Source organism: Pristis pectinata, chromosome 1, assembly GCF_009764475.1.
Source record: "Pristis pectinata isolate sPriPec2 chromosome 1, sPriPec2.1.pri, whole genome shotgun sequence".
NCBI lineage: Eukaryota > Metazoa > Chordata > Chondrichthyes > Rhinopristiformes > Pristidae > Pristis > Pristis pectinata.
In genome coordinates this window covers 35,427,602-35,447,966 of record NC_067405.1, presented here as the reverse complement: position 1 = coordinate 35,447,966, position 20,365 = coordinate 35,427,602, and the positions used below count along the sequence as shown (strand labels likewise).

The 20,365-nt window shown below is 41.2% G+C and overlaps 1 protein-coding gene across 1 annotated transcript in view; it reads left to right on the top strand.

Annotated features, from left to right (window-relative positions):
• Positions 1 to 20,365, top strand: part of scn1laa (sodium channel, voltage-gated, type I-like, alpha) — a 132,055-nt gene that overhangs the window by 91,162 nt on the left and 20,528 nt on the right. The window contains 2 exon segments of the mRNA XM_052027520.1: positions 1,110 to 1,232; positions 2,154 to 2,426. Of these exon segments, the coding sequence (XP_051883480.1) occupies positions 1,110 to 1,232; positions 2,154 to 2,426 (396 nt within the window).

The window sequence follows — 20,365 nt, the reverse complement described above, 5'->3', positions numbered from 1 at the left end:
ATGGACATTGCTGACAAGATACTTGTATTGCTGTTAAGGAGGTGGTGATGAGCCACTTTCTTAAACTGTTGCGGCTCTTCTTGTGAATGTATTTCCACAATGCATTTGGCGAGGAGGTTCCAGGATTTGGACACAGCAACAATGAAGAAACAGTCATGTATTTCCAAGTCAGGATGGTGTGCAATTGGGAAGGGAACCTGCAGGTGGTGGTATTCCCAAGCATTTGCTATCCTTGCCATTCTTGGTGCTGAGGTCGTAGTTTTGGGAGGAGCTGTCAGAGTAGTTACAGTAAGTAACTGCAATGCACAGGCAGTGGTGAAGGGAGTGAATGTTAAGAGAATGAATGGGCTGCGAATCAAACAGCCTACTTTGTTCTGAATAATATCAACATAGCTGAATGTTGTTGAGCTGCATTCATCCAGGCAGTTGGAGAGTATTCCATCGCACACCTGACTTGTGCTTTATAGATAGTGAAAGACTTAGGAGGTTAGCAGCTGAGTCGCTTGCTACAGGATACCCAACCTCAGACTTGTTCTTCTAGCTGCAGTATTAATGTAGCTGGTGTTTATTTCCTCTCAATGTTGACTGCCACAGTTGTTGATGGTGGGAGACTTGGCTGTGGTAAAGCCATTGATTGTCAAGGGTAACACATAAAATGCTGGAGGAACTCAGCGGGTCAGGCACTGTCTATGTAGGGAAATGGGCAGTTGACACTTCAGGTTGAGACCCTTCATCTGGAATGAAGATTGAATGAAGATGGAATGAAGTCCAGATGAAGGGTCTTGAACCAAAATCTTGACTGTCTGTTTCCCTCCATAGATCTGCCTGACATGCTTAGTTCCTCCAGTGTTTTGTGTATTGCTCCAGACTCCAGCATCTGCATTCTCTTGTGTCTCCTGAATGTCAAGGGTAGTTGGTTAAACATTTTTGTTGGAAATGATTATTGTCTAGCACTATTGTGGCAAAATGTTACTTGCCACCCATGCCTGCTTGTTGTCTTAGTGTTGCTGCATGTAGGTATGGACTGCTTTACTTGCTATTTCATTATATTGTTTCACAAGTTACATTAACTGCTTTGAATTTTTTTATGTTTTCCTTTTATTGTCCAGGTCTCTTTAGTCAGCCTCACAGCTAATGCCTTGGGCTATTCAGAACTTGGTGCCATTAAATCCCTCAGGACACTAAGAGCTTTGAGACCTTTAAGAGCATTGTCACGATTTGAAGGCATGAGGGTAAGATGGAACTCAAGTTATGCATGTACGATAGGGGCATTTAGATCAGAACAAACAAATGAAATAAGAATAAGTTACAGAAATGGCTCTTTCACAATTTATATAGCCATAAATTATCAGTATCATAATGTATAAAATTCACTTGTGCCCTGTTATTTAGCAAAGTCTTTTCATTGGAGTGTTCCCAAATAATTTCCAAGTGCTTGTATAATGATTGGAAAAAGACAAAGTAAACTTTGATTTGAGGGCACCAGGAAGGAAAATGGAATCTTTTGTGTTATATGGCTTTGTGTTGGAGTACAGAGGAAGGATATCTTACTGAGATTGTCTAGGACTTTGGTTAGAGCTCATCAAGATGTTGTTTTTGTAACTAAAGACAGTAGATATTTTTGTAATTGTTGCACATTTTATAGCATGGTTTTCCTGTGAGGTCACTAAAATAATCATCATTAGTTGTACACCTGCCAAACATGATACCACATCTGCTAAACCAAGACCAGTCATTGTTTGATTTCATTTTCCAGTTTTACAATATAATGTCACTAGTTTTGATTTTGCAGTCTGTATTTTACTTATAATTTTGCTTTTTTTCTTCTTCACAGTAATCAAATTCTGTGACATCATCGGTCCACCACAAGGTTTTTTTCTTTATTTTGCTTTTCAATACATGCATTACCACTTAGCCAAATAGCTTCTGTTAATTCTTTATATTGTTTCTTTCTCCTTATTTCTGATCATTTTGTTTATTCCTTTTCATAATAAATATAATCTTGACTGAACAATTTTATTTCAGCTGTAAGTATAAATTGTAACATGTAGCAAATATTTTTTAAATGTCACTTACTCAGTTTATATAACTAAGTATCATTCTGAAATTGATAGGCTATCTAATGTATTTTTCCTCAAAATATTGATTTTTAGGTGGTCGTCAATGCCCTGCTTGGAGCAATTCCTTCCATCATGAATGTGCTGCTTGTATGTCTGATATTCTGGCTCATTTTCAGTATAATGGGTGTGAATCTGTTTGCTGGAAGGTATTATCATTGTATCAATACGACTGATGGAACTCAATTCCCCATTGAAATTGTTGACAACATTACAGATTGTCTTCAGCTTAATGAATCTGCACGATGGAAAAACGTAAAAATCAACTTTGACAACGTTGGAGCAGGCTACCTTGCTTTATTACAAGTGGTAAGTTAACTTCAACCTCATGAAATAGTTCGAAGGAATAACTGCATTATAAATGTACTTCCACAAAGAATATGCCAAACTAGTGATGGGTTAGAACTGCCAGGCCAGAGTTATTTATCTTATGGGCCACAGACAAGCTTTGGGCCGATTTTGCTCCTCAGCAAGATCTGCTTCAGCTTGTGTTTCTTGCTTACCTGTTTGATGCTCCCAGGAACAAAATGTGAAGTTATTGAGCCTTACGTGCTGCAGTGAAGATCTTATATAACCTTGCACAACTTCTGAGTCTTCTACACTTGTGATGTCCTGTACCTACTTTTTGCTGATGACTACAACTGGATGAATACATTGAATGGTCTGCCCCAGCCCCAGGATTCTCTAGCTGTCTGCTTCCCATTGGAGAGAGAATGACTAAATCGTGTTGCGATTTGAAGAAATTTTTTTGTTGCTTAACAGTAGTTCAAACATCCAATGTTGTTGCATATAATTTTATTTTGATGTATATGTCTGCAGTTGAAAGATTTTGGGAAAAAAAAGTACATTGGTTATTAAATGTCATTATTGGCTTTTGTAAGTTTGCAAGCAGCTTTTCTATTGAGTACCGAATAGATAGAAGTAAGTAGACAGGAAAAGGAATGAGGTCCTGAAGAGGGAAGAGAGGGAGGTAGGAAGGAAGCTAAAAAGCAGTACCTCAAGGGCTCTCTGGATTGCTGCCTGTGTCAGGTGCCAGTGAGGGTAAGAATAGGAAGATATGGCAGACGAATGCGTGGCTGAGGAGTTGGTGGAGGGGGCAGTGTTTCAGATTTGTGGATTACTGGGATCTCTTTTGGGGAAGGTATGATCTGTACAAGAGGGACGATTTACACCTGAACTAAAGGGGGACCAATGTCCTTGTGGGAAGGTTTGCTAGAGCTGTTGGGAGGGTTTAAACTGGGTTGGCAGGGGGATAGGAACCAGAGTGTTAGGTCAGATGATGGAGCAGTTGGGATAAAGGTAGACACTGTGCAGAGAGTCTGCGAAGAAGGATAGGCAGTGGATCAGGCATAAGTGCAGTCAGTTGGATGGGTTGGAATGTGTTTACTTTAATGTGAGAAGTATTAAGAAAAAGAGTGATATACTTTGAGCATGGATCAGTAGGTGGAATTATGATGTTGTGGCCATTATAGAGACTTGGCTGTCGCAAGGGCATGATTGGCTGCTTGATGTTCCAGGGTTCAGATGTTTCAAAAGGGATAGGGAGAGAGGTGAAAGGGAGGGGGGCAGTGGTATTGTTAATCAGGGATAGTATCAGAACTGCAGAAAGGGAGGACATCGTGGAGAGATTGTCTACTGAGTCAGTGTGGGTGGAAGTCAGAGACAGGAAGGGAGCAATCACTCTATTGGAGTATTCTATAGGTCCCCAGTAGCCACTGGGACACTGAGGAGCAGGTAAGTAGGCAGATTTTGGAAAGGTGCAAAAATAACAGGATTGTTGTCATGGGAGACATCAACTTCCTTAATATTGATTGGCACCTCCTTGGTGCAAAAGGTTTAGATGGGGCAGAAATTGTTATATGTGTCCAGGAAGGATTCCTGACGTAGTATGTTGAGAGGCCAATGAGAGGAGAGGCCATACTGGATCTAGTACTAGACAATGAACCTGGTCAGGTGACAGACCTCTCGGTGGGTGAGCATTTTGGAGACTGTGACTACAACTCCCTGACCTTTAGCATTGCCATGGATAAGGATAGGATCAGATGATATGGGAAAGTATTTAATTGGGTGACACCTAATTACGATGGTATTAGGCAGGAACTTGGGAGTGTAAATTGGATGGTCTCAGGGAAATGCACAGCAGAAATGTGGGGGCTGCTTGGGGAACATTTGCATGGGGTTCTGGATAGGTTTGTCCCACTGAGACAGGGAAAGGATGGTAGGGTGAAGGAACCATTGTTGACAAGAGAGGTGAAAGATTTAGTCAAGAGGAAGAAGGAAGCATACTTAGGGTTTAGGAAGCAAAAATCAGTCAGGGCTCTTGAGAATTATAAGGTAGCCAGGAAGGAGCTTAAGAAGGGACTTGGGAGAGCTGGAAGGGGACATGAGAAGGACAGGGGGATGACTAGAGTGAGGGTTGAACTGTTCAGGGATAGAGGGGGAAACATGTATCTGGAGGCGGAGGAGGTAGTGGAGGCCCTTAATGAATACTTTGCTTCAGTGTTCACTAGAGAGAGGGACTTTGATGAATATGAGGTCAGTGTAGAACAGGCTAATGTGCTGGAGCATGTTGAGGTTAAGAAAGAGTCAGTGTTGGAGCTTCTGAAAAAGATTAGGATAGATAAGTCCCTGGGGCCAAACAGGATATACCCCAGGTACCTATGGGAACTGAGAAAAGAGATTGCTGGGGTGTTGATGATGATATTTGCATTCTCCCTGGCCATGGGACTGGTGTTGGAGGATTGGAGGATGGCAAATCTTGTTCCCTTGTTCAAGAAAGGTGAAAAGGATAATCCTGGGAATTATAGATCAGTGAGTCTTACGTACGTTAGTGGTGGGCAAGCTATTGGAGAGGATTCTTAGGGATAAGATTTATGAGATTTTGGAGAAGCCTAGTCTCATTAGGGATAGTCAGTATGGCTTTGTGAGGGGCAGGTCGTGCCTTACAAGCCTAATTGAGTTTTTCGAGGAGTTAACAAAACAAATAGATGAAGGTAGAGCAGTGGATGTGGTCTATATGGACTTTAGTAGGGCATTTGACAAGGTTCCCCATGGTAGGCTCATCCAGAAAGTAATGAGGCATGGGATTCATGGAGACTTGGCTGCGAGGATTCGGAATTGGCTTGCCCATAGAAGGCAGAGTGTGGTAGTAGATAGAGAGTACTTTGCCTGGAGGTCAGTGACTAGTGGTGTTCCACAGAGATCTGTTCTGGGACCCCTGCTCTTTATAAATGACTTGGATGAGGAAGTGAAGAGATGGGTTAGTAAGTTTGAAGATGACATGATGGTTGGAGGTGCCGTGGATAATGTAGAAGGTTGTCACAGGTTACAGCAGGATATAGACAGGATGCAGACTTGGGTGGAGAAGTGGCTGATGGAGTTCATCCAGAAAAGTATAAAGTGATATATTGTGGAAGAATGAACTTGAAGGCAGAGTACAAGGTTAATGGCAGGATTCTTAGCAGTGTGGAGGAACAGAGAGATCTTGGGGCCCACGTCCATAGATCCCTCAAAGTTGCCGCGCAAGTTGACAGGGTGGTTAAGAAGGCACATGGTGTGCTGGCCTTCATTAGTTGGGGGATTGAGTTCAAGAGCTCCGAGGTAATGTTGCAGCTCTGTAAAACTCTGGTTAGACTACATTTAGAGTATTGCGTTTAGTTCTGGTCACCTCATTGTAGGAAGGATGTGGAAGCTTTAGAGATGGTGCAGAGGAGATTCACCAGGATGATGTCTGGATTGGAGAACAAGTCTTATGAGGAAAGGTTGAGCTTTGGAGCGACACAGGATGAGAGGTGACTTGATAGAGGTGCATAAGATTATGAGGGACATTGATAGAGTGGACAGCCAGCAGCCAGCACCTTTTTCCCAGGGCGGCAATGACCAATACCAGAGGACATCAGTTTAGGAGCAGAGGAGGAAAGTTTAGGTGAGATGACAGAGGTAGGATTTTTACACAGAGAGTGGTGGGTGCCTGCATCGTACCGCCAGGGTGCTGGTAGAGGCTGATACAATAGGGACATTTAAAAGACTCTTGGATAGGCACATGGAAGTAAGAACAATGGAGGGTTATGGGCTGTGCAGGAGGGAAAGTTTAGATTGATCATGGAGTAGGTGTTTATATTGGTCGGCACAACATCTTTGGCCGAAGGGCCCGTACTGTGCTGTACTGGTTTATGTTCTATGTTCTACTTCTGCAATTTTTAGTGACCAGAACAAGGAAAACTGCGGTAGACCAACCAGGTTAAATGAATGACTCCAGGCACAAAACCCTGACTTTAGCATTAAAGTCTGTCTTAAATATCAATCATCCTCCAGCCCTGATGCAGCATTAATCCTCTTCTGCCATATATTAAAAGAAGTCCAAAAAAAACACCGTTAGATCAGACTACTAACATAATGAACTAAACAAAACTGAGAAAAACAATACTTAAACAGAACTGATTTTTTTTTTCTTTCTCTGCCAATTATACCTTACAGTTATTAGGTGCCGCATTACTTTATTCATATGCTTAGTAAGTTATAATACAACTTCCACCATCTAGTGTAATCATAATTTAACTCTGCTTTAAGAAGTGCAGGCTGGTCTTAAACAGCACAGAGTAGCTTTACGCTGTGATTAAGATTTTGGCCCAGACTGAAACAAACAGACCCTGAGAAGTAGGGTTAGAAGTAGCTGCAAGCCACAGTTATATTAATCAGTGGAAGAAATGGGTGTGAGGTAATCTTGAGTTGCAATACCCACACCTGTAATGGACTTAATTACCTATTGTTTTCCTGAATTTCTCATTTGTGTTCAAATTAAAGTACTTATTTCAAAGTGTATGTCATTGCTATTGACATTTTATAATTTAAGAACATAGAGATTAGTTGGGCTCAAAATTTAATTTTTTTTGAGTTGGAGATGAAAAAGAACAATCTCTCACCCCCTCCCTGACAGCTAAATGAATAGCACAAAAGCTATGAGTATACAGTATATTCCACCACAAAGGTACACACTTAGACATCTCTAAGATATATATTTTTCTTAGATGTATATGTGTCAGAAAGTTGTTCAAGTTTGTCCTTTTCTGCCACTCAGCAAAGAGTTGAAGGTAAATTTTGAACCATATAACTGCACCCAGCGTGTGACACTGAATATTGTAAGATTACATCCCATCCAAATCTGGCTAGGTGTCAGAAGATTTGAGCAAAGGTAATTGTGCCAGAATTTGCTGAAGCGTCTCGATGTAAATGAGAATTCAGAATTTCTGCATCAATGTTGAGGTCTTGAACTTGCAAGAAGCTCCTTGCCACCTATTTTCTGACTGTATTCTGACGTTTTACTCCTCAGTGATGGAGCATGAATTTGCTTTAGTCCCCCAGTACTTATGCATAAGCTGTATACTAAACCTGTGCCGGATTAATTATATAGCATTTTTGTGTTTTAATTTGCATCTTTTCAAAATAAAAATCAAGACATTCATGATTCTTGTCATATGTAACACCTGCCAAGACTGGACTTGTGGCTTAATTGGCATTAAAAGATTTTCAGCTGTTCATTGGGCTTGTTCTGGCCCATCCACCAAAAGCTATATGTCACGCTAATCCTGGGGCTGTGCAGGGCTTCACATTTTAGGGTGGTGTGGTTTTGAATGGAGCCAGAAAAGACAAGTATGAATTTACCATGAAGGTCAGCAGCAACTGTGGAAGGCCTGCTGGTGGAGTAGGTTCTGGCTCATCAGGTCGAAAACTAGGTTTCATGGACAGGCTGAGGTTTCAGGTGGAACATTGAAGATATTAAAAGATTTTAAAATAGTGAATTCAGTGAAAAATTACAATTGCATTATATGACTTATGTAATTTTAAAAAATTGAATCTCTTATTTTGAAATTTGATACACTAGTTAAAGGCAAAATGAGCAACTTTAATAATATTCTCATAATTGTTTTTTAAATATTGGGCAAAATATCAACATGGGAGTCAGATCATATTAGTATACATAAAAGCAAATCAAGAATTAATTTGGACACTGAAATTTATATTGATGTTACAAATGGTTTTCTAAAAGTGAAGCAAAATTAAGTTGCACAGTGAATTATGGGAATGCACGCAAATGTTGTATTTGTTTTATTATGTTACTGGTCAAGTAGAATAGAAGCCGGTCTAATGTCATATCAACCTATGATCCAAACAATGACAATGACTGGCTGATTATTCAGCTGATTCCCCATATGTACCAGTGTTTATCAACTGAAAAAGAAATTCTCATTTATATATGAATATTTATTCTCAGGACATTTCAAAGCACTGCACAATCAAGTACATATGAGTGAAGTCCCTGCTCTAATGAGGGCAAACATACCATTTAAAAATGTTCAAAAGCATTTAGGAGTCTAGATATTGGGATCTGAATTTGGCAGTGCTTGAACATATATGCTCGAAGTGTTATAAACAATTAAGCCAAGCTGCCTACTCATTATCATTATTCCAGCAATTGGCTATTCAGTATTAACCATAATGTTGATTACTTTCATGGATCATCCCTGGGCCTGATTCTTTGACTGGATAGTTCTGTAATAATTAACAAACAGGGCAGAGTCAGCCTGGACCTTTTTAAGTATGGTGCATTGTGGTTGCAGCACGTGGAACATAAGGTGGCATGACAAGGAATTGCGCAGGTCGGGGATGGGGCTGAAACCACCAAAAATGACCGAAAATACATGCAATGTCAACATGTATGGCAGAGCCCAAAGTCAACCTTGTGTAAGGGCTTGGAGCACATGCAGCCCAGCATGGGAGTGATTACCATCTCCATTAGAGTAATGTAACATAGGAGAGCCAACGTGTCAGCTTCCTTGCAGCTTAAGCAGAAGCTACCTAAAGTCTGAAAGGTGCAGGGCCGGGCCTCAATTTCTGTGGTGCAAGCTCAGCTTGTTGGCGAGCATGCTGACACAGCTGCCATCAAGACTGAGGGCACCAGACCATATAGAGGTGTATAAGATCATGAGGGGCATAGATAGGGCGAATGTACTTGGTCTCTTTCCCAGGGAAAGGGAATCAAAAACTAGAGGGCATAGGTTTAAGGTAAGAGGGAAAAGATTTAAAAGGCACCTGAGGGGCAACTTCTTCATGCAGAAGGTGATACCTATATGGAATGAACTGACAGGTACAATTACAGCCTTTTAAGACATTTGGACAGGTACACGGATAAGAAAGGTTTGGAGGGATATAGGCCAAATGCGGGCAAATGGGAATAGCATAAAAGGGCATCTTGGTGGCATTGATGAGTCGGGCCGAAGGGCCTGTTTCCGTGCTGTATTACTCTATGACTCTATGATCAGAGTTCAGAGGGCCATGACAGCCCTGAACTCTGCCCTACAATGCATCACTACAAGTGCATTGTCACCAAACTATGGCAGTGGCTCCATGCAGCAGGAATCAACTGCTCCCTCTTAGGATGGCAGCTTTTGGGATCTCACCACAGCCCCTCTACCAATGTCCTTTGTTACCTGTCAATCACCATCACCGACTCCTGCATTTCACAGCAAGAAGGCACAGTGTGAGGGCAGTTTTTAAAGTCCAGAGCTGCTTAGAGCCAGCAAAGCTATCTGCAGCCTTCCACCAGCAGATCTTAAACAAATGCACAACGGAGCACAAGGCCATGTTGAGAATGGACTTTAAGAGAATGCAGTGAGTATTTAGATGACTTTTTCATGGTAGTTAACATGGTTTGATATATAAGCAGAATGTGGAATGTTGAATTTGTGTTGGCTTTTATCTTTCCATTGTGGTCAAGTGGATGCTTTGATGGTCCACAGTAGGGAAGATAATGTGGGAATTATTGTGGGATGGGGAAGTGGGATAGCACAGTCTGATGCATTGGTCTCAGATCACTCAGGCTTTGCATGTTGCCTGCTCGTTTGCAGTTGCCCCTTGTCTAGCTAATAACAGGGATGACTATAAGGCTGTATACCACACAGCCGACCAGGACAAATCTTGACAGCACCACAAGGCTCCTCCAGAATAGTCCAGGCAGATTGACGTGCCAGTGGTCTGCTCTAACAAAATTGCACATGGCAACATAACAAAGAAAAAATAATTATGGATTTTGAAATTAAACATCAATGTAGGGGTAGTTATCTGACTTTCTGCCAATAAGAGTATGCAAGCTATTTCAATGATTCTTTATATGACAGGCTTCAAAAGGAGTTTTCTTCTCATTTTAAATTGTCACTGAAACTAAATAATTCCCTGATGTATACCAATTAAAGTGCAGCACTCTGTTTCAGCAGGAGGTGCAGATGAATAGAGCCAAGAGCTGCCTGTGCTTGTCATCGACCTGTGTGATTCATATGGGTTGAAATTTTCCAAATCTGCTGTTGTGGCCTGGTTGCTTGAAGCATTTGCAATCCAGAATGACAAGATCCTAGTGCTGTTATGTGGACAGGTGAAGGAAAGGGCAAATCGTCCCATCCATGAGACAGCAGCAAAGACAGCAGATGGTTTTGCCATCCTGGACAGATGGCAAAGCCACACTCCCAGGTTTAAGCAACCCTGAAATCTGACATTCAGTAACCCTAATAAACATTCCAAAAAACTATTAAACCAAGGTTAGAAGTATCTTAAGAATGAGTAAAAATAAAAATAATAAAACACTTTGAAGGTATTAAAAAAAGTTAAAAAATATTCAATTAATTAAAATACATGTAAATTGCCTTCTACTTACCTTGGTCCTTTACACCCTTTTCTCTCCTTTGAAGTTCAGGGACTCACTGTTTCTTCACTAAGATAGATTGGGCGCAGTTTCAGTTGGTATACTCTCTTGCAGAAATGCTGGGTAGTTGCAGCAGTCGCCCACTCTGTGGACTGTAACATTGGACTGTAGTCAGAGGCACTGGCGAAGAGTGCCCAGCAATTTAAGGAGTGCCATGTTTGTGTGGGTGTCCTGAACTTGGTAGTACTTGTGCTGAGAACTGCCAACATTTCTCAGCATGCCTGACCCTTTAACTTCTGTAAAGAGTGAAGGAGGTTTGGATGAAGGAAGTATAAATAAATGTAAATCATCAGCAGCTATTCCAAATTATCATAGAGGTGACTGCAAAAAAAAACACCTGGTCAACTTTGCTATATGTAGGGCTTTGTTGTATGTTGTTTAGCTGTCATATTTGTTGACAGTACAACATTGAAAAACAAACTTAATTAGCCATGAAATGCTTTTGGATATCCTGAGGTCATGAAAAGTGTTGAATGAATGACATTTTGAAGCAAATTTAGTGATTAGATATTTTGCAAAGAAATACAAGTATATTATTTGTGATGCCTGTATTTTTGCCATCAATGAGATATCAGTCATGGCATTTATTGGCCTACATTTCCCCTGTGCAGCTTTAAAACGGTGGTGATGGTCTGCCTCTTAAAACACAAATATATTCTGCCACCATCCCAACAACTCTTCCCCACACTAGCAATCTCTCTTCCTCTTCTATTGACTGCTCTGACACATTTAAGTGACAAGTTGTGAAGAAGTGAGCTATGAGAACTAAGTGCTTTCCCTCCCGCCAAATAGATATTTCCACTGCTGTAGACATGAATCCAGGATGGTGTGTCGCCACCCTGGTCCCAAGGTTTCTAATAGGGGAGGGTAAACAGCCACAGGTCATGGTCCAATTGGGTACTAATGATATAGGTAAAAAGGGGGATTAGATCCTGCAACATGAATTTAAGGAGCTACATAGCAGATTCAACAGCTCGGCCCCTAAAGTTCTAATATCTGGAATATTTCCAGTGCCATTTGCTAGTGAATATAGGCAAAGAGGATAGGTCAGAAGAGTAAGTGGCTAAAGAGATGATGTAGGAGGGAGAGCTTTAGATTTCTTGATCACTAGCACCATTTCTGGGGAAGTTGGGACTTGGACAAACTGGACAGGTTGAAAGATTGAACCAGAATGGGCCCAACACGTTTGTGGGGAGGTTTGCTGGGAATTTTGGTAAGGGTTTAAACTAATTTGGCAAGGGAATGGGACACAGTCAACTGTAGAAGGAAAACTAAATCAGTTTAGTAGGCAGAGTAGATGTGAGTGTGATAAGGCACATGGGAGATATGCAAGGCTGAACTGTGTCTATTTTAATGCAAGGTGTCTGACTAGTAAAGTAGATGAACAAAGTGTTGATCAGTACATGGGAATATCATTGCTATCAGAGATGTTGTTCAAAGAAGGGCAGGACTGGTAACTCAACATACAAGAGTATAGAATCTTAAAGTGTGATGAGGGAGGGTAAGTGCACTGCATTGCGCTGTTGATTAAGGAGTAATGAGGAGGATATCCTGGGAAAAGTCTTCAAATGAGGCCATATGGGTAGAGTTTAAGATTAAAAAGAAAATGATCACTTAGGTGGGTGATTACTACAGACCTCCTAACCATCAGCAGAAGATAGAGGAGCTGAATAGACAAATTATAGAAAAATGTAAGAATAATAGGGTTATAGTTGTAGGGGATTTCAGCTCCCTTGATATTAACTGGGATGCCTTTCGTGTGAAAGGTAGAGAGGGGGTGACATTTTTAAGTGAATCCAGGAGAGCTTCTTGAGCCAGGACATAAATAGTCTGACTAGAAAAGGGGCAGCATTGGGCCTAACCTTAGGGGATGTAGCAAGACAAGTGGTTGAAGTCAACAGGAGGGCATTTAGGAGAGAGTAACCATAATTCTAAGTTTCAAGGTAGTATGGGAAGGGATAAGGATGGTATGGAAATTAGTGTCCTGAACTGGGGGAAGCCAATTTCAATATCATAAAAAAGGACCTGGCAAAAGTAGATTGTGAACAGCAGCTTGAAGGTTGATCCACAATGGACAAGAAATTGAAATAATGAGAGTTCAGGGTCAACATGTTCCCATAAGAGTCAAAGGTGAGGACAGCAAACCCAAGGAACCCTAGATGTCAAGAGATATCAAGGCTGGATAAAGAAAATGGCAGCATATGTCAGATAGAGAGAAGTGAAAACAGGAGAGAATCTTCAGGGACAGAGAAGGTGTAGGATGTACCTAAAAAGAGAAATTAGGGGCGGCACTGTAGTGTAGCGGTTGGTGTAACACAATTACAGCGCCAGCGATTGGGGTTCAATTCCTGCTGCTGTCTGTAAGGAGTTTGCACGTTCTCCCTGTGACCGCGTAGGTTACCTCCGAATGCTTCGGTTTCCTCCCACGTTCCAAAGACGTACGGGTTAGTAGGTTAACATGGGTGTAATTGGGTGGTGCGGCTCATTGAGTTGGAAGGGCCTGTTACCGTGCTGAATAAATAAAGATGTTTTCAAAAAAAATGGGCATGAAATATCAGTAGCCGAGAATCATTTTATGAGTATGTTAAGAGCAAAAGGTTAACTATGGAAAGAGGAGGGCACATTAAGAACTCAAATGCTGGTATGCGTGTGGAGCCAGAGGACATGGGTGAGGTCTTAAATAAATACACTGTATTCACTACGAAGAAGCACATTGTCATTGGAGAATTCAGGGAGGAAGACTGGTGAAATTCCAGAACATGTTATTATTAAAAAGGAGGAGATATTAGATGTCTCAGCAGGCTTAAAAGGTGGACAAGTCCGCAGGGCCTGATGAGATGTATCCCAGTCTGCAACAGGATGTAAGGGAGGAGATTGTGGCAGGGCTGACACAAATTTTTAAAGCTTTGCTGGCCACAGGTGAGGTGCCAGATGACTGAATGATTGCAAATGTGGTACCCATCACCAGAAAGGGCAGTGGGGATAAACCAGGTAATTACAGGTCAGTCAGTCTAACATCAATTGTAAGGGAGTTATTGAAAAATATCTGACAGACAGGATTACTCTACACTTGAAAAGGCAGGGATTAATCAAAGGTGATCATCATGGTTTTGTTGGAGGCACATCCTGTCTGATCAATTTGATTGAATTTTTCCTAAAGGTGGCAGCACAGGTAGATAAAGTGGTGAAGAAGACATACACGATACTTGCCTTCATTAGCTGGGGCAAATATAAGAGCAGGAAGGTGAAAGTACAAATTTGAAAGCTTTGATGAGGCCACATCTGGAGTACTATGCATAGTTCTGGCTGCCACACTGTTGGAAGGATATGATTGTACTGAAGAGGATGTAGAGGTGGTTCACCAGGATGTTGCCTGGATTGAGGCATTTCCATTACAAGGAGAAACTGGATAGGCTGTGTTTGTTTTCCTTGAAGCAGAGGAGGCTGAGGGAGAACCTGATTGATGTATACAAAATTATGAGGGGCATAGATAGAATCAATAGGAGGAAAGTTTTCCCCATAGTAGAAGTATCTAAAGCTAGAGGCCATCGGCTTAGGGTAGGGGACAAGAGGTTTAGGAAGGATCTAAGAGAGAACTTATTCATCCAGAAAGTGGTTGCAGTCTGGAGAGCACTGCATAAGTGTGTGGTGGAAGGCAGGTACGCTCACAACATATAAGAACTATCTAGATGAACACTTGAATTGCAAAGGCATAGAAGGCTATGGACCAAAGCTGGTGAATGGAATTAATAAAGATGGTACATGATAGTCAGCATGGACATGGTGGCCTGAATATTTTGCTTCTGTAAGACTCCATGACTCTAGCATGTAGTTGACAAATTTACTTGAAAAGTATTTAATTTCTTACAATTGAAGTTAATCGTAAAACCTCAGAAAGAAACAATAGAGTTTGAGCAAAAAACTGGAACAGGAAGTATTTCTAAGAAGGCAGTTTTTTCTGTGAACTCTGTAGCATCAGAGTAATGCTGTATATCGAGAAAGAGGAGAAATCGCAACAACAGGAGACCAGAGTATGTAAAGAGTAAAGGGAGAAAGCGTTATGGAATTTGCCACTACATATTGCATTGTGAACAATACCACCAAATGGACTTCTTCAGGGCAAGTTGCACTGCAGGACAACCCACAGTAGTGTTGTGATCAGAACCATCACAAAACTGGGGAAGTAATCTTTGAGCACCATTCCAATGGCTTTCTTAGTGGAAATGAAAGCTCTATCAAAAAATTACAAATTTTTGTAAGATTTTGGAGATTATAAAACAAAGTTTATTGATAGGGTTGAAGGCAGAAATTATTAAATAACAAAAGGGATACTGGTGTAATGGAGAAGAAGGTGGTAATTGGATAATGAAAAACAAATGATGGGTCGAGAGGAGGCTTAAATGGAAATGACAAGAATATTATTGAATTCAGTGATAAGTCTCAAAGGTTACAATATCAAATAATGAAGTGGTGTTCTTCAAGCTTAAATTGAACTTCACTGGAACAGTGCAAAAGCTGACAACAGAGGTCAGAGTGAGAGGGGAAGAGAGAATTAAACAGGTCACCTGAAGTTCAGCATCAAACTTGCCAAATTGAACACAGCTGTTGTGCAAAGCTTTCATCTAATATCTCCATTGTGAAGGAGATTCATTGGGCACAGTGATTAGAGTATATTAAGTTGCAAGAAGCTGAAACAAATTGCTGTCTCAACTGGAAATAAATCATCGATCCCTGCTGAATGAGGGGAAAAAAAACAAAAGGCTGAGGTTGAATCTCCTGCAGTTGTACAGAAATGTGGCAATGGCAGGGGAGATGGAGTTGGTGGCAGCTGGTGCCAGAGTGTTGGAGGGGCAAACAGCTTCCCCAGAATGCTAACAGCAGAGGAGAGGGAAAAATTAGTTTGGTGGTGGCATCATGCTGGATGTGTTAGAAATGCAAAGAATTGGTCAGATACATATGAAGGCTGGTGGGATGGGACTCGAGGGCAAGGACAATCGTGATGCTGGGAAGGGGTGAAGGTGTTAAGATTAGAAGTGCAGGAAATGGAACAGACATGGTATTGATATTGGTTTATTGTTGTCACTTGTACCAAGGTACAGTGAAAAACTTGTCTTGCATACTATTCGTACAGATCAATTCATTGCACAGTGCATTGAGGTAGTACAGCATAAAAACAATAACAGAATACAGAGTAAAGTGTCACAGCTGCAGGGAAGTGCATTACAGGTAGACAATAAGGTGCAAGATCAAACAAGGTAGATTGTGAGGTCAAAAGTCAATCTCATCTCATCGTGGTCAAGAGCCCTTCCAACCATGCTACAAGGAAACCGTTCATTGGGAGAAAAAGGAAGACATATTAAAACACATACATGGTCATGCAGAATTACAGTGAGCAGCTTAACTGATATTGGTAAAATCCATGGGTTAGAATATCATTTATTTGCATGTTATATATAGAACATGAATTCATAAACAGTGGCACGCAAAAGTTTGGGCACCCCTGGTTAAATTTCTGTTACTATGAATAGTTAAGTGAGTAGAAGATGAACTGATCTCCAAAAGTCATAAAATTAAAGATGAAACATTCTTTTCAACATTTTAAGCAAGATTAATGTATTATTTTTGTTTTGTACAATTTTAGAGTGAAAAAAGGAAAGGAGCACTATGCAAAAGTTTGGGCACCACAAGAGATTTGAGCTCTCAGATAACTTTTACCAAGGTCTCAGACCTTCATTAGCTTGTTAGGGCTATGGCTTGTTCACAGTCATCGTTAGGAAAGGCCAGGTGATGCAAATTTCAAAGCTTGATAAATACCCTGACTCCTTAAACCTTGTCCCAACAATCAGCAGTCATAGGCTCCTCTAAGCAGCTGCCCAGCACTCTGAAAATTAAAATAAATGATGCCCACAAAGCAGGAGAAGGCTATAAGAAGACAGCAAAGCGTTTTCAGGTAGCTGTTTCCTCAGTTCGTAATGTAATTAAGAAATGGCAGTTAACAGGAACGGTGGAGGTCAAGTTGAGGTCTGGAAGACCAAGAAAACTTTCGGAGAGAAATGCTCGTAGGATTGCTAGAAAGGCAAATCAAAACCCCCGTTTGACTGCAAAAGACCTTCAGGAAGATTTAGCAGACTCTGGAGTGGTGGTGCACTGTTCTACTGTGCAGCAACACCTGCACAAATATGACCTTCACGGAACAGTCATCAGAAGAAAACCTTTCCTGCATCCTCACAACAAAATTCAGCGTCAGAAGTTTGCAAAGGAACATCTAAACAAGCCTGATGCATTTTGGAAACAAGTCCTGTGGACTGACGAAGTTAAAATAGAACTTTTTGGCCGCAATGAGCAAAGGTATGTTTGGAGAAAAAAAGGATGCAGAATTTCATGAAAAGAACACCTCTCCACAGGGGTGGATCGGTCATGCTTTGGGCTTGTGTTGCAGCCAGTGGCATGGGGAACATTTCATTGGTAGAGGGAAGAATGAATTCAATTAAATACCAGCAAATTCTGGAAGCAAACATCACACCGTCTGTAAAAAAGCTGAAGATGAAAAGAGGATGGCTTCTACAACAGGATAACGATCCTAAGCACATCTTGAAATCCACAATGGACTACCTCAAGAGGCACAAGCTGAAGGTTTTGCCATGGTCCTCACAGTCCCCTGACCTAAACATCATTGAAAATCTGTGGATAGACCTCAAAAGAGCAGTGCATGCAAGATGGCCCAAGAATCTCACAGAACTAGAAGCCTTTTGCAAAGAAGAATGGGCAAAAATCCCCCAAACAAGCATTGAAAGACTCTTAGCTGGCTACAGAAAGCGTTTACAAGCTGTGATACTTGCCAAAGTGGATGTTATTAAGTACTGGCCATGCAGGGTGACCAAACTTTTGCTTCGGGCCTTTTTCCTCTTTTGTTATTTTGAAACTGTAAAAGATGGAAATAAAAAAGTAATCCTGCTTAAAATATTAAAGGAATGTGTCATCTTTAACTTTATGCCTTTTGGAAATCAGTTCATCTTTTACTCGCTTAGCTATTCACAGTAACAGAAATTTTGACCAGGGGTGCCCAAACTTTTGCATGCCACTGTAGATGGATTATTACATTTGGAACACATTGAGTAAGGACAACACAATGCATTCATGTTGACTGTCTGACTTGACTGTTTCAGTGAAGAACTTTGCCCTCCAGTGGCACATGTTGGCAATTTAGGTGTATGTTGGAGCTGCTGCTTCTGCACATTTCTCTCCAGCAAAGATTTCCCTCTCATTTTCTAATATATAATAATATATACTGACTTACATCTGCTAGCTATATATTTACATTGTGATGGATTCAGAAAAAGATCATGAGCAACACACATTGAGCAGGCAATTTCATACTCCTCTAAAATCAAAATACTTTTCAGGTTTTTTTTGGAAACTGGGTTTTGCTGGCAAGATTTATTGCCTACACTAATTGTCCTTGAGAAGGGTGATGAGTCACCTTCTTGAACTGTGGCAGTCTTTCTGGTTCTATTGAGTCAGGAGTTCCAAGATTCAGATTCAGCAATGACAAAAGAACAGTGATATATTTCCAAGTCAGGATGGTGTAGATTGTAGTGTTCCCAAGGTCCTACTGATCTTGCAACTGTCAGAATACCTTGGGTGAATAACTGCAGTGCCTTTTGTAAATGTTATACACTGCAGTCTCTGTGCATCAGTGATGAAGGGAATGAATATTTAGGATGACGGATGGAATACAAATCAAGTTAGTATCTGCTTTGTGAGCCATACAGGTCTCCTTAGTAACCAAACTGCAGTCGCCAGCAGGTATACATTGTCAATGAATTGTGCCAGTTGCCAACTTAGTGAGGGTGTGAGTACACACACTGTCTTGGGTGTCTACAGATTATGGATGACAAAATTGCCAACTTAGAGCTGACTGCCTTGACTAATGCTTATTCTAAAGCATACATGGCTAAATATGTATTTAGCAGCAGGAAAATCTCTTCTCCAGTACTTACTAAATGGATCATCATCTACATGTGGGCCAGTTGGTTGGTTTCTTCCAGCTGTTACCATGATTCTACCACAGTTTGAAGCTTTTTATAGTTCTGTCAAGTTGCTAGAGTCTGGAGGGAGTGATGTGGCAATGTGTTGAAAGATTTTAAAAGCTCAAATCATTTGTTGCCAGAAATTGGTGCATTTAGAATATTCCTCATGCAATACAACACAACTAGGAGAATAAACAGAGGGCACACATAGCTGGAAAAGAGAGAGGGAGGAGGAGGAGGAGGAGGAAAAGCACACTCAGTCTGCCCAGGCTGAAAATCCTCCATCTCAACTTTAGTGAGGAACGATGTATGAGATGTCAGGAATTCAACTAGAATGTTATCACTGAAATCTGACACTTACTAAAACCACAACTGCAATCTCAGGACAAGCCAAAGATGCAGTAGTGCCATCTGTCAAGGTGATGTAGCAATGAACTTTTACACATCTGGATCCTTTCAGACTGAAACTTGAGACATTTGTCACATTCTGTAACACGCTGTCAAAACAGATGTCACTGAGGGTTTCTGTTTAAAGAGAGCTAAGTGTTCTCTTTCTGCTTTAGAACTGCATGTTTATCCTTTGTGAAGCCACTGCTGTTCCTCCATCGTGGTGTTTCAGCAATATGGGTAATCTGTGCAGGGCAGATTGCTGTGACACCCTAAAAGCCATTGTAATGAAGAACCATGAAGATGGCATTGGAACCTGCATGGCAGCAGGCTAATCTTGTATGATGACGATCTAAGTTTCTATTGCAGAACTGCTCAATAGAGCAGGATCATCAGTTATCAGATTCTACAAGTTGTTTGTGTCCATGTATTTGCAAACTGAGGTCGCCTCCACATCCACGCAGGAAAGGATGGGCTCCAAGCGCCAAGCAAAACACTGTGAAAGGGTGGTGCTGGATTTCTCGATGCCCCTTGATGGCAGGCTTTCCTTTCTGCAGTGAACTAAGCATTTCATTGTGCAAACCTCTCAACTTTCTTCTGCAGTTTGCTATGGGTCCTCACTTGAGTGCTTTGCAGTGGAACTCACATGCAACGTTGCCCTCTGCAAGTTAGCTGCAACACTTTCCTTTCTCCTCTTCAGTTGGCTGACCACTTGTGCCCAGTGTATCGCTATGCAGAGGTCTTGCATCAATGCAAGATTACATACAAATGACATTCCACGTTAGTATTCAAACTGGTGTGAGTGTGACCTTGAAATTGAGCAACAGTGTACTTTCATAATTCCTGTCACTTTGCCATTCCTCCACTGTATGACCAGATGGGAGTTCTTGGGTACCTGAATTAAGAAAGGGAAAGGTTAGAGCTTAGGGTGAGAGGCATTGCAATGGGTATATGCTCACATCATTTGCAGCTTGCAACATTGAAGAAATTATGGAGTGAGGGAGATTTGGAGGAGGATTAGGTAAAAGAGTACTGTCATCTTCCATAGTCTTAGCCCCAGGTATCCCAATGTTGGCCGG